Raw genomic sequence first — 14350 nt, forward strand, 5'->3', positions numbered from 1 at the left:
TCCAAGTGGTTACCCACCCGCACACTGACCGCAGTCAGTGATACTTGACTTCGGTGATCTGCTGGGAACCGTGTCTTAACGATCAGTCCACTGCGGGACAAGTATACATTGAGTAAGTCTTTTAAATAAGATGTTAGACAAAATTCTATAAATAGTACATAACCAACTGATACATCTATAATGAGAACAAAACATTGTATCACCTTTTTTACATATTGGGCAATTAACGCTTGTTACCCTGTTATACGGTAGCATTTCAGCATTCCAGATATCAGTAATAAGATTACTGATTAACAATTCAACAGCGATGCAATCATGCCTAGCAGGTTTCTTATTTTATAACTTCTTTATAACAGTTTCAATTTCGTCAAATTCAGGAGGCAGTATTTCTTCACTCTTTTGGTTTTAAAAAACAATTCCAGAGCTGCAGGATTATGTTTAAAGAACATAGCATTATAATGTACGCTCTCTGTTAAGAACAGCCTCTTTGTTTGACAAATCTAAAACTAACGATACTTCTGCTGGGGCGAAATGTCCGCACGACTTTAATCAATTCCTCTGTAAAAAATACTGATTTTATATATTCCTTTTAATGAACCATTGATTTAAATAAACCATGGAAGTGTAAACACATTATTACTATTCTATTTGGTAAAAGGCATAGTCACCCAAAGCCTTAAATTACCTAACGATAGTTCTAAAGATTTTCTTCTTTATCGGGTATTTAGACATGGCATAAAAACCATTTATTTGGTTAAATTTACTTTTTAGTATAGTATTTTTATGAAATTTGTGGTAATGAAAGCTACAATTTTGAATTCCAGAATGTTTGATAACCCGTTACCATGAAACACAGAAAAAATTCCAACTTAATGGTTTAAATATCGCATATTTTGGCTAATTTACCAGAGCTGTCTTTTTCTTTCAGAAATGTCTTTACCATACACTTAAGGAAATTTTACCAGAATTTTTTCTCCGTATAATTTATTTAGTATTTTTAAATCTAACCTACATAATAACTAACCTAATTTAGTATTAAATATGAAACTAATTCAATAAAAAAATAATCTCTATACTTATTGTTTAGCTTTATTAAGAGTGTTTATTAAAGCTTTTTCTCTCCATAGAAAATAAAAGTAAGCTGCAGTTATAGTGCCTTAAACTTGAAGCTAGCTGTATGTATAGATAAATACGTTAATATTTTAAACGGATAAGTATTTTAAATATCTTAAACCTTATTTTAAAAAAATGCCATTTGGGCATTTATTTATTTGAGTCTGAACAATGCACCGTTAGAGTGGCTTTTCAAATATTAAAAAATTAGATTATGAACGTTTTCCATTTTCACATAACTGTGGCTCTTCTTCATATTTATATTTTGCGCCATTTACATTATTATCATAAAAAACACTGGTTAAAAGCGAACAAAACTTAAAATAACAGTCATGAATTACTGCTGTAAACTCGCAACAGTAATAAAACAGTAATTCACTAAAAAGCGCTATTTTAGATGACACCATAACCTTCGAAGAATAGCTTTAAGTGTGTTTTTCGAATCTTCTTCGCCAAGAAAAGCAAGAAAGTCATAATTTAAGTTCCCAAAACTCTAAAAAAAATTTTAATTAAATCTATATTTCCTTTTTTACTCTAAAGAATTATCTGGTCTTCAGAATGGAAAAATAGCTTATATATCGAAAAGTTAATAAGCTAAGATGACAATCTATAGAGCGTACAGTGAAACTTCCAGAAGAGACCACTTCTCTTTATGACCACTTTTGGGAGGTACAGAATTTTTTCCGTAGACTGTGTGTTGAAGAAAACTTTTAGGAGAGACCCTCAAAATCTCACTCAATGACTGTGCATACCTCGGCAATAAATGCCGAAAAGGTCAAATAAAGAAATCAATTATTTATTTTTAGAGATGAATGTTAAATTAGAAGAAAAGTTATTTTAGAAAAAATCCAAACATCTCAAACAAACCTCTTCTGATTTTTCAAAACTATACTTTCATGAGATAAAAGTAAATGCAAACTTAACCAAGAAACATAATTGTCTATTCTTTTAAAATAGTTCTGTCATTCATCATTGGTAAATTTGTTTTTACACATAATTATATCAGTAAAGATCACTTTTATTTAAGCTAAATTTTATTCGTCGATCCGATTTTCACGACGCTAAAATACGTGACCAAGAAAATGACACTGAACCAAAAAATGACAAGGAACAAAATTGAAGTCGTATGCAAAGAATCATGCTCCTTCAGAAACAATTTGAAGTTAATGGAGGTAACCCCTAAGAATGACCAATCTCCATTAACGACCATTTTACTGTGCAACAGAGAATGGACGCTCCCGAAAGGTTTCGCTGTATTATTCCCATTTTTCTTTAAACTTTATTATCTCAAACAAAGCAGAGTTGGAGAAACTTTTCAAATATTAAAAAAATTAGATCATAAACTCTTTTAATTTTCACAAAACTATGGTTTTTCTACTCTCTGACACTTAGCGCTATGATCATAATTAGCACTAGCTAAAGGTGTACCATCTAATGGTAGACAAATCTTAAACTAACAGTCAGGAATGGCTGTTAAAACCTGGCATTTTTTAAAATAGTATATTATTCACTAAAATTGTGTTTTTTTTCTTCTTCCAAATCATAAGAGAACCTTCTAAGAATAGCCTTAAATAAAGTTATGAAAGGTATTTCTCAACAATAAACATGTCTCTTGATGATACGTGTTCTTTCTTTTCAGATCACAAAAACTGTAGTGAGGGTCAACAGGAAAAAGCCTCCCAATTACCCGATGGCGCTATAATCATTGCTCTCTCACAAGATCCAGGCGGTGGCGGAAGTGACAATCTTGAAGAAAGACCAACATGGAGCAAAAAAGCCGATTTCCTGCTTTCCATTATCGGATTTGCAGTCGATCTGGCCAACGTCTGGAGGTTCCCTTACCTCTGTTACAGGAATGGTGGAGGTGAGTTCACGTGATCCCATACTCTCAAACCAAGTTAATAAAAATTCGAAAAATGTTTAGTTGGATTGTGAGTCATTTTTAGTATCAAACGCTACTATATTTACAGTTGTGGAAATAAAAGTGATTTACTCCCTGATTAGATATACTCTACAGACATTTGTAATAACAACTAACCAATAAAGTCCTTTTTCTCGAATTTATTATTGCGGAATTATTTTATATTATTGGCAATCCTTCTAACAAAAGATAATAATTTGTAATTATCACAGAAATTCTGAATCAGGAAAATTTGGTTAAAACTAAACTTTTTCTTTTGAGCGAAACTAACTCTAGTTGAATTACGTGTAGATTAAAATAGTCTTTCAGGCTAATTTCTAGCTATAAAAATATCCCATGACCGCGTGAAAATGTATACTAACCTGATCTTTCAACGAAGAAGTATACTTTATGACCTAAAATTGCCAAAACGAATATGTACAATACGATATAGGAGTGAAAAAATATTTTTCTACACACTTTATGTTGGAAAATTTAATTTTATTATCATACAAAATTACAAATTACTAATAAAATTTAAAGGAGATTAATGCATCATATTCATGAACATGATCAAAGATTACAAATAATTACTTTATAATATGAATAACTCAAACAATATCCATTGACGTATTCCTATAAATCTACTATAGAAAACATTAAAAGCTATGTTTTCGGTAATATATATCGTATCAATCAAGTTTTTTGTAAACTTGCTCATACTTTTTAGTATTAATTATTTAATAATGGATCTTGCACACTTTCAATAAAAAAGTGGAAAAATCATATATATTGACTTTAAATATATTGTTTCTTTCTTAAAATAAGTTAATAAATCTTAATATATAGATTGTCATGAATGACTGAACGTCAACACTAACATAATTGTTTTTGTGTACGTCCTAAATATTTATTGTGTCCGATTCGATATTAGTTTATTTGTTGATGCTTTAATATTTATCCGATATTTAAATAACCGATGAGGATAGATTAGGAAAAACATCAGTGGCAGAATACCAGGTAATGGCACTTGACCTTAAAAAAACATCATGGAAGGGAATACAGGGCCAATTTATATCGGGCAATTAATACCAAAATGTGACTGTTGACATTCACCGCTAATATTGTTTCTTTCTTAAAATAAGTTAATAAATCTTAATATATAGATTGTCATGAATGACTGAACGTCAACACTAACATAATTGTTTTTGTGTACGTCCTAAATATTTATTGTGTCCGATTCGATATTAGTTTATTTGTTGATGCTTTAATATTTATCCGATATTTAAATAACCGATGAGGATAGATTAGGAAAAACATCAGTGGCAGAATACCAGGTAATGGCACTTGACCTTAAAAAAACATCATGGAAGGGAATACAGGGCCAATTTATATCGGGCAATTAATACCAAAATGTGACTGTTGACATTCAACGCTAATATTGTTTCTTTCTTAAAATAAGTTAATAAATCTTAATATATAGATTGTCATGAATGACTGAACGTCAACACTAACATAATTGTTTTTGTGTACGTCCTAAATATTTATTGTGTCCGATTCGATATTAGTTTATTTGTTGATGCTTTAATATTTATCCGATATTTAAATAACCGATGAGGATAGATTAGGAAAAACATCAGTGGCAGAATACCAGGTAATGGCACTTGACCTTAAAAAAACATCATGGAAGGGAATACAGGGCCAATTTATATCGGGCAATTAATACCAAAATGTGACTGTTGACATTCACCGCTAATATTGTTTCTTTCTTAAAATAAGTTAATAAATCTTAATATATAGATTGTCATGAATGACTGAACGTCAACACTAACATAATTGTTTTTGTGTACGTCCTAAATATTTATTGTGTCCGATTCGATATTAGTTTATTTGTTGATGCTTTAATATTTATCCGATATTTAAATAACCGATGAGGATAGATTAGGAAAAACATCAGTGGCAGAATACCAGGTAATGGCACTTGACCTTAAAAAAACATCATGGAAGGGAATACAGGGCCAATTTATATCGGGCAATTAATACCAAAATGTGACTGTTGACATTCACCGCTAATATTGTTTCTTTCTTAAAATAAGTTAATAAATCTTAATATATAGATTGTCATGAATGACTGAACGTCAACACTAACATAATTGTTTTTGTGTACGTCCTAAATATTTATTGTGTCCGATTCGATATTAGTTTATTTGTTGATGCTTTAATATTTATCCGATATTTAAATAACCGATGAGGATAGATTAGGAAAAACATCAGTGGCAGAATACCAGGTAATGGCACTTGACCTTAAAAAAACATCATGGAAGGGAATACAGGGCCAATTTATATCGGGCAATTAATACCAAAATGTGACTGTTGACATTCACCGCTAATATTGTTTCTTTCTTAAAATAAGTTAATAAATCTTAATATATAGATTGTCATGAATGACTGAACGTCAACACTAACATAATTGTTTTTGTGTACGTCCTAAATATTTATTGTGTCCGATTCGATATTAGTTTATTTGTTGATGCTTTAATATTTATCCGATATTTAAATAACCGATGAGGATAGATTAGGAAAAACATCAGTGGCAGAATACCAGGTAATGGCACTTGACCTTAAAAAAACATCATGGAAGGGAATACAGGGCCAATTTATATCGGGCAATTAATACCAAAATGTGACTGTTGACATTCAACGCTAATATTGTTTCTTTCTTAAAATAAGTTAATAAATCTTAATATATAGATTGTCATGAATGACTGAACGTCAACACTAACATAATTGTTTTTGTGTACGTCCTAAATATTTATTGTGTCCGATTCGATATTAGTTTATTTGTTGATGCTTTAATATTTATCCGATATTTAAATAACCGATGAGGATAGATTAGGAAAAACATCAGTGGCAGAATACCAGGTAATGGCACTTGACCTTAAAAAAACATCATGGAAGGGAATACAGGGCAAATTTATATCGGGCAATTAATACCAAAATGTGACTGTTGACATTCACCGCTAATATTGTTTCTTTCTTAAAATAAGTTAATAAATCTTAATATATAGATTGTCATGAATGACTGAACGTCAACACTAACATAATTGTTTTTGTGTACGTCCTAAATATTTATTGTGTCCGATTCGATATTAGTTTATTTGTTGATGCTTTAATATTTATCCGATATTTAAATAACCGATGAGGATAGATTAGGAAAAACATCAGTGGCAGAATACCAGGTAATGGCACTTGACCTTAAAAAAACATCATGGAAGGGAATACAGGGCCAATTTATATCGGGCAATTAATACCAAAATGTGACTGTTGACATTCACCGGTAAAAGTAGACAGTCATCACTTTCGACCTTTCACAGAGACGCATATACAATTAAAATATATGAATTAATGATTAATGCTAAAAGTAGAGCTAAATAAATATTCATTCCTTATTAAATTGCAAAATTTAGAAAATTAAAGAAACCAAAAATTCGAAGAACTGAAAGTGATTTGAAATACAAAACGCAAAGTTGGCAAGGGAAAAACGAAAAATAAAGATAAGAAGCAAAACTATAAAAACATCAATTTAACGAGGACCGATACCACTCACCCTCGGTCCCTACTCAGGCTGATCAAAGTGGTCACCCACCCGCTTACTGACCGCAGCCTGTGATGCTTGGCTTCAGTGTTCTACTGGGAACCGTTGTCTTTACGATGAGGGAAAAAATGATGAAAAACAGAACTAGGAAAACCGCAGTGGTCGAGAGGGACAAATCAGAGTACAGCAAATTTCCAAGTGCTATGAAGAGTTGGTGAGGAACTAATATCATTAACAATAGAATCAGTATTCATATGAACAAATCTTGTTTTATTCATATGAATGTTGATTCTCTATATGCTGCAGCCTATTTTTGAAACATGTGGTTTACATACAACATTACATACAACATTAAATGTTTATGTATTTTTGAAATGAATGAATTTTTCAATCAAGTTATAATTCCTGAATATTATTTTTTATGTAGTGTAAGATTAAACTGAAATAAAAACAAATAACATAGAAATTCTTCTACTTTTACTTTTTGCCAAAAAAACATCACTGAATGCAAATAAAAAAATTAAAACCAAACCAAACAATTGTATATTTACGAAATTTGCATTCATGATGAATTGAAAGTGGTTCATTAATTTTTGCAATTCAATAAACAATGAATATTTCTTCTACTCAACTTACAGCATTAATCATTAGGCTTAACAATAGTGCTTGAAATATGATATCGACATTTAATAACTATTCTAATTAATACCTAAACTTAACTGAATCGTGTTCGATAGTATTGTTGGGTAAAATTTAAGCTGATATGCGAATGAATTTTGAAAGCAATTATAGAAATGCATTTGAGCACTTTAAGCCCAATAGATATATATAACAACACACTTAAATTCCATACTGTGTAATACTTAAAAATTGCAGGATGTGTGTTAATATAATATTTATTTCCATAATTAAAAAAAATACATCTAGAAAAGCAATACTTACTTTTAGAGAGGTAAAATATCTTTTTTTTTTTACTTTTTGAAATGCTCTAATTAAACTTTGAATTAATTAAACTTTTTTTAAAGTTTCAAAACACATCTAAATAATTTATTATAACAATATATTATTTATTTCGCTAATAAAAAAGATATCAAGAGAAGAAATTCTTACTTTCAGAGAGGTAAATAGATTTTTTTTCTTAAATATTCCTCTAATACACCTTTCAATTAACTAAACTTTTTTAAGAGTTTTAAAACCTATTTAAATATTTTATTACAAGTCTGTAATATTAACTTCGCAAAAAAAAATATCAAATGAAGTAATATTAACTTTTAGAGAGGAATAAATTTTTTTTTTACTTTTTGAAATTGTCCTCTAATTTACCTTTCATATGTTTAAACTTTTTAAGAGTTTCAAAACACATGTAAATATTTTATTAGAAATCTATCACTATAGATGATAATGTATCGTAATTACTGATCTTTTTAAGAACTTAAAGTTTTTCTCGTAATTACGTTTCATAACTGACTAAAAAAACACAACTCGAAAAGGGCTGATCGATTTCAAAATAAAATTAAAACTTTAAAATCTATTTGAAAAACTATTATCCTACACTGAAAAAAAAATTCTGGTCAAAACTAGCAGAATATGGTAAAATTAACTGTGCTCATGGCTCTACGAGAACACCAAAAAGCTCGATAATTTTTAACGAAGCACTTTGGTATTGATTGTGGTAAAATTATCAATAAAAAATGATATGGTTTTATAATATGTGATAAAATTTGTATATGAAAAAAAATATTTGGTAATTTCATCATGATACCTTAGAGTATGGCATGAAAACCATTTAGTCGGTTAAATTGACTTTTCAGTTTTCTATCTTTACTAAATGTGTGGTAATAAGAACTATAATTTTGAAAACCAGAATTTTTGGTAAACCACCAACGAAAGAATTACCAAATGAATGATTTAAATACTGTATATATTGGTTCGATTAACAGAATTACGATTTTTTTTATCATAAATGTCTTTACCATACAGTACTGTAATTTTACCAGAGTTTTTTTTTCTGTTTATATCATTATTTTTTTTAATTATACTTTTTTACTTTTTTATAAACAAAATGAGAGTCTTCCTCAGCTTTACCTATTTTTTCTCTGTAAAGGTCAAATAAATGAAAAAACAAAAATGCTTTGAAATACTTTGAAACTTTCACATTAAGAGCTTGTATATTATAAAAAGTTCTTAAAGATATGATTTTTTAAAACGAATATACATGATTTGAATTTTATATTTGCTTTTGTTTATATAGTAGAAACGGGACACCTAGTTTAACAAATTTTCCTGAGTTACATTTTTTTATTAATTTATTTGCTTATTTATTGAAGAATTTTATAAAACTTTGTACAGTTTTTTTTCACGTAACAATAAGCTAAAACAAAACCTGCATAGATTTTCAAGATTTTCGCGTTCAAACTTTCAAATAAATGAAAATGTTCGAAAATGTGGTTCAAATATGCCAATTAGTTAGTTCAGACGATATTGTGAATTACGAAGTCAGACACAAAAAAAGTACTTTTTCTGATTGATAAAGCCTTTTTTTCGATGAATTATAATTTCCAACCCAAAATATAAGAGATCATATGGTCGAAAGTTTTGGACCCTTGAATGTTAATTTTAGTTCTTGCGAATTTCACCATATCTAAAGAACTATTTGAGAAAATTTCTAAAACATAATAGAATTTGTTTATCCAGAAACAATTTTAATTTAATATTATTTTTTATAAATTTATATTATAATATTCGAAACAATTTTTAATGGTTACATCATTTTAAAGAACATAATTGCCTATTGCAAATAACAAAATTTTAACGAAATTGGTCAAATAGCTTCTGAGAAATCGAATTTTAAAAAAAGAGATTCTTTAAATCTGATTTCTCAGGAACAATTCCAACAATCACGTTAAAATTTTGTATTTTGCCTTATAAAATTACATTCTCTAAAATATTTGTATAACTTAAAATTAAAGAAAATTTTTAATATTATTATTGAACAAAATAATAAGCTTACATTTTTAAAATCTATTTGAAAAACTATAATTCTACATCAATAGTTTTTGTAACTCATTTTCCAAGCTATTCATGTAATAATGCTCTAAAATTTCATGTAATAATACTCTAAAATAAAGCATGCTTATATAGTTAAAATCTTCTCTTTATCTTTCAAATGAATTTTCTTCAAACAATATACCTTAAGCGAATAATATAATTTTGAACTAAAATCTGAAATATAATATTTACTCTAAACCAAAATGCTATAGTAATAAAATCATATTTTTTAATAAAAAGTGAAAATATTATTTCTTGTGTTTCTCACGTATATAGTGCTGCATTGTTCGATAATTTACAATTTTTCTTATAAACTCAAAGTATATTAATAAAAAAGTTGAAACTTTTATGCTTCCTAAGTTGTTATCTTGATGGAGTTTTTCGGGACAATAAGTGAACTTTATACGTCTCGCCTCCATCCATTCTCGTTACATTCTCGGCTTTCATAAAAACAATATGGGAAATACTAAATGTTTAGTTGCATTCTTCAAAACATTTATCTAAAAAAGGATTATCTGTTATTTTTCAGAGCGTATAAAGTTTAGTTTAGAAAGTAACAAAGTATTTTTGCTAGTTATATATTCAGTATTTTTAATATTTCCCTATTACACTATTTTCAGTATTTCTGTATTATATATCTAAAACTAACAATAAACCTTATTTTATTCTTAATTCAATTAAACCTTAAAACAATAGTTATCTTTTTAAAGTTTAATCTCCCTCTCTTTATTTTAAATATAATTTAAAATCGCATTAAATCAAACATGATTTTTAAAAGCATTTTTTACAATTCATGTAATGAAAGTTTGATACTTATTTATTTTATGATAAGACAATAAAAACATTCGAAATGTAAACCTTTGAAATTAGTAAACTATTTTTAAATTGAAAGAACAGTCCGTTTTGGGAATTGAAGCTAAATAAATAATAATAATTTCGTAATTTCAAAATTTCAAGAAATTTTTCAGTAAAAGTAACAGATACACTGATGTCTGAAAGTTAACCACAATTTTACACTGGAGAAGTGGGTAAAAGAGTTCTTCACTTTTGGACACCAGTGTATCATAAGATATCTCTCACTTTATTTTGGACAGGAAATATGAGATATTTTTTTGAGCAAGTAACTTTATATATCATTTTGAAAAAGGAACATGATATATCATGTTGAAAAAAAGAACATGATATATCATTTTGAACAAGAAACATATAGTTTTAAAAACATTGTACACAACATGAGATATAAAGAAACTGTTTTGAATTTTAAATCTTTCTTTCGCTTAATCATGGCTTTTATTGAAACAAATTAAATTCTGAAAAGTATTTTTTCCTACCCCTACTTGGATATTGACTTTTGTCATTAAAAGGGTAAATTTTTTGACCACTTTCTCATGGGCATCATATTAGGTGGGCCAATATTACTCTCACAGTAGGAAGGACAGACAATACAGAGAAGAGATGGAAAGAACATCCATGCCTTATCCAGGCTTTGAACCAGGGACAGTTCTGAATTGAAGTCCGCAATTTTTTTTTCCATTGCTCACTCATATATTGACATTCGACATTTGAGAATCAGAAAGGCAGATGTGTTGACCACTCCTTCAGGGGGCACTATACTAGATGACAGTAAAGAGAGCAGAAAGAAAAAGATCCATGCCTCAGACCGGGATTCGAAACCGAGACCTTTCTGGCTTGAGGTCAGCTCCCTGACCACCATGCAGCCAGTTGGCATAATTTTTTTCCATAGCAATTTCATTGCGTACTTACAGCAGATCAATTAAATAAATGTAATGAAAGCAGATATAAGTATATAGTAAACAAATGAAGAGAACAAACAAATAATTAAGCCAAATGAAAAGAAAATCAATTAGCATAGGAAACCAATCGACATACAAGGGAAAGCAAAACAAACAATAAATACAAAAAAAGACATTAATAACAAAAACCCGACATACAAATAAAACTTTTTATGTTTTTGTTAAACAATACTTACAGAAAGGGAATAAAATGTTATTTATACTTGTTCAAAATAATTCTCCTTCACCCTGTATTCTTAAAATTTATTTAATTGCATAATATTATATATTAATTGTGTTAATTTTTAGTGAAAGAAACTTAATGTTATACAGATGCATTTCATGGCAAAACAACGATAAAATTATAATATTTTCTTATTAAACACTGAGCTAACAAAAAAACTAAATGCAATTATCTTTAAAATCATTTCATTCTGAATACAAAAGAAGCAGTGAAATGAATTGATCCTACATAATACGCGTCATTATTTCAAGACGCGTCTGTCAAAATTTAGATTGAAAGATGAAAAGTCAAGATCTAAAACGAAACTGGGGAAGTTATCGACCTCGAAGGGCTTCACTGTCAGTGCAATTCCATTTATACTGACAGCAAATATCGGGAAGTTTCTGATAATAAGAGAAAATGAAGACGATATGCCCTAGGAAGTTCTTTTTGATTTGAGAAGATGCATGGATTGCATTTTATATGAGAATTCAGTCTTAAAATGAGTGTATTCTGACAGTTAAGTCACCCATAAAGTTCTATTTCGAATATTTCAGAGCAAAAGAAGAAGTTTTCTTTGCGTAATTATTTATTTTTAGAATTGTTTTTAGTGGGGGTTTTTGTAACCATCGAACAGCTGACACACACCCAATTATGAGTGTACGACTACCAATGTTCATATCTGTATCTTTGCAATTTAGAACCCACCCAGAAGACAATGGAGTTCTTGGATTGGGAGAAATTCCCCTTCGTGAGAGATTTTAGATGGAACTAACCAGCATTTACGTTACATAGAAAGGAAAAGGACGAAAACCTCTCACGGTTAGCCTAACGTCTAGGGGACTCTAACTCATGATTCGTCTACCACTGAAGATATTTTACGTCAGCACTACAATTTGGTGCGAACCCGGTGCGAAATTCATGTCAATCAGCTATCCCTGGGATTCGAACCTGGGTCGCTTGATTTGGTGGGAAGCGCTCTTTCCCCTGAGTCACCACGGCTGAATATAATAAATTATTTTCTGAAATTTAATTTTATTTATTTCATTTTAAAGTCATCTTTGAGCAGTTGACCAATTTTGAGTTTACGACTACTTATGTTCTACTCTGTAACCTTATATTTTCGAAAGCAATCCTGAAGATAAGGAAACTCCTAGATCAAGTAGTGGGAGAAACTTGCCTTCGTGGAGGACTCTTTCACGGAATTAACCGAATATGCGTTACATAAAGAGAAAAACCACGAAATCCTCCCACGATTAACCGGACGGCAAGGGAACTCTTACCCATGATGCCACTGAGGATATTCTACGCCAGTACTGTGGTGGGTGCAAGCTAGGTGCAGAATTTGTATCGTCCAGCTCTCGCTGGGATTCGAACCTGAGTGACCACATTCAGCGGAAAGCAGATGCGTTTTATTGAATTATAACAAAATGTATGTAAGTAAATTTTAGAAGATTCCTTTAAAAAATACGATAAAAAGTACTCGCACTCAGAGTTTTAATACTTATTACCGCAAGATCCATTTTGATGTAAAACTTTACTAAATAAAAACTTTGATGTACTGTAATTTTAAAAGATGAAATTACAAAATAACTGTTATTAAGTTAATAATACTGTAAACATTGCTGTATAAAATTTTGCAATAAAAATGTGCTTTAATGTTAAAAGTACCAGCACTCAGGGTAAGAGTACTCTTTACCGTAATTTTAACAGGAATTTTTTATACCGAGTCTTTGAACATATTTATGCAAGATGGGTCAAACTTTGATCTCATTGCTTAGTTAGGAATAAAAAGTGTTTTGTAACTGGCATATGCGGCTATACTGCTCCAAATTGTAGAGAAACGAAACAAAATTATATTGAAAACCGTCCAGTTTCGGATACACGATTCTTACTAGTTGTTTGAAATACATAGAATTTTTTTGTTAACTGTCATGCTGAAATGAGCATAACATATTTTCTAACATTTAAAAAACAAGATTATTATCCTAATTAATCTTACTTAATACACTGGTTATCATAAATTAAGGAAAATTCACAAAAATCGCGATAACTCAAGAAATTACACATGGAATTTTATGAAACTTACCCACAATATACAACACATAGTAAGGTATTAAACAACATAAAAAGAAATTATCAGACATTAATAGTAGTATAGAAATTAGCACATGTATAAAATAAACAAATTGGAAGTATCGGTTTGCAATAGAAAAAGTACCTTTAATATGGAATATGATTGCCTCTAGAAGCAATACAGCACAAACAGCGATGTGTGATGCTTTCAATTATGCGGTCTATCAGTTCAATAGGAAGTGAGAGCCATTGCTCTTGTAAAGCAGTTGCAAGCGTGGCAAGGGTCTGAGGGGGCGGATTGATGGCAGATACACGCCTCCCTAGAGCATCCCAAACGTGCTCGATAGGATTCAAGTCCGGGGATCGAGCTGGCCACTCCATGCGAGTAATTGTTTCCTGTTGAAGATAATCATCAACAATGCGAGCTCTGTGTGGTCTTGCATTATCGTCCTGTAACAGGAAGCAATCACCAATTGCCCCGGCATATGGGCGCACATAAGCATCAAGGATGTTGTCTCGATAAACCTGAGCATTCACGGTTCCCCTTGGAAAGACATGGAGGTATGTGCGCCCTCCTAAGGATATGCCTCCCCAAACACAGA

At 30.0% G+C, this 14350-nt stretch overlaps 1 protein-coding gene across 1 annotated transcript in view; it reads left to right on the plus strand.

The window, feature by feature from the left end:
* The window catches only part of LOC107451050 (sodium-dependent noradrenaline transporter), a 203528-nt gene that overhangs the window by 113292 nt on the left and 75886 nt on the right, over positions 1–14350 (plus strand). Inside the window, exon 3 of the mRNA XM_043046900.3 lies at positions 2753–2977. Coding sequence (XP_042902834.1) covers positions 2753–2977 — 225 coding nt within the window. The remainder of the gene's footprint in view (positions 1–2752; positions 2978–14350) is intronic.

This window comes from Parasteatoda tepidariorum, chromosome 11 (genome assembly GCF_982258835.1).
Source record: "Parasteatoda tepidariorum strain Cologne lab strain chromosome 11, Ptep-v5.0, whole genome shotgun sequence".
NCBI lineage: Eukaryota > Metazoa > Arthropoda > Arachnida > Araneae > Theridiidae > Parasteatoda > Parasteatoda tepidariorum.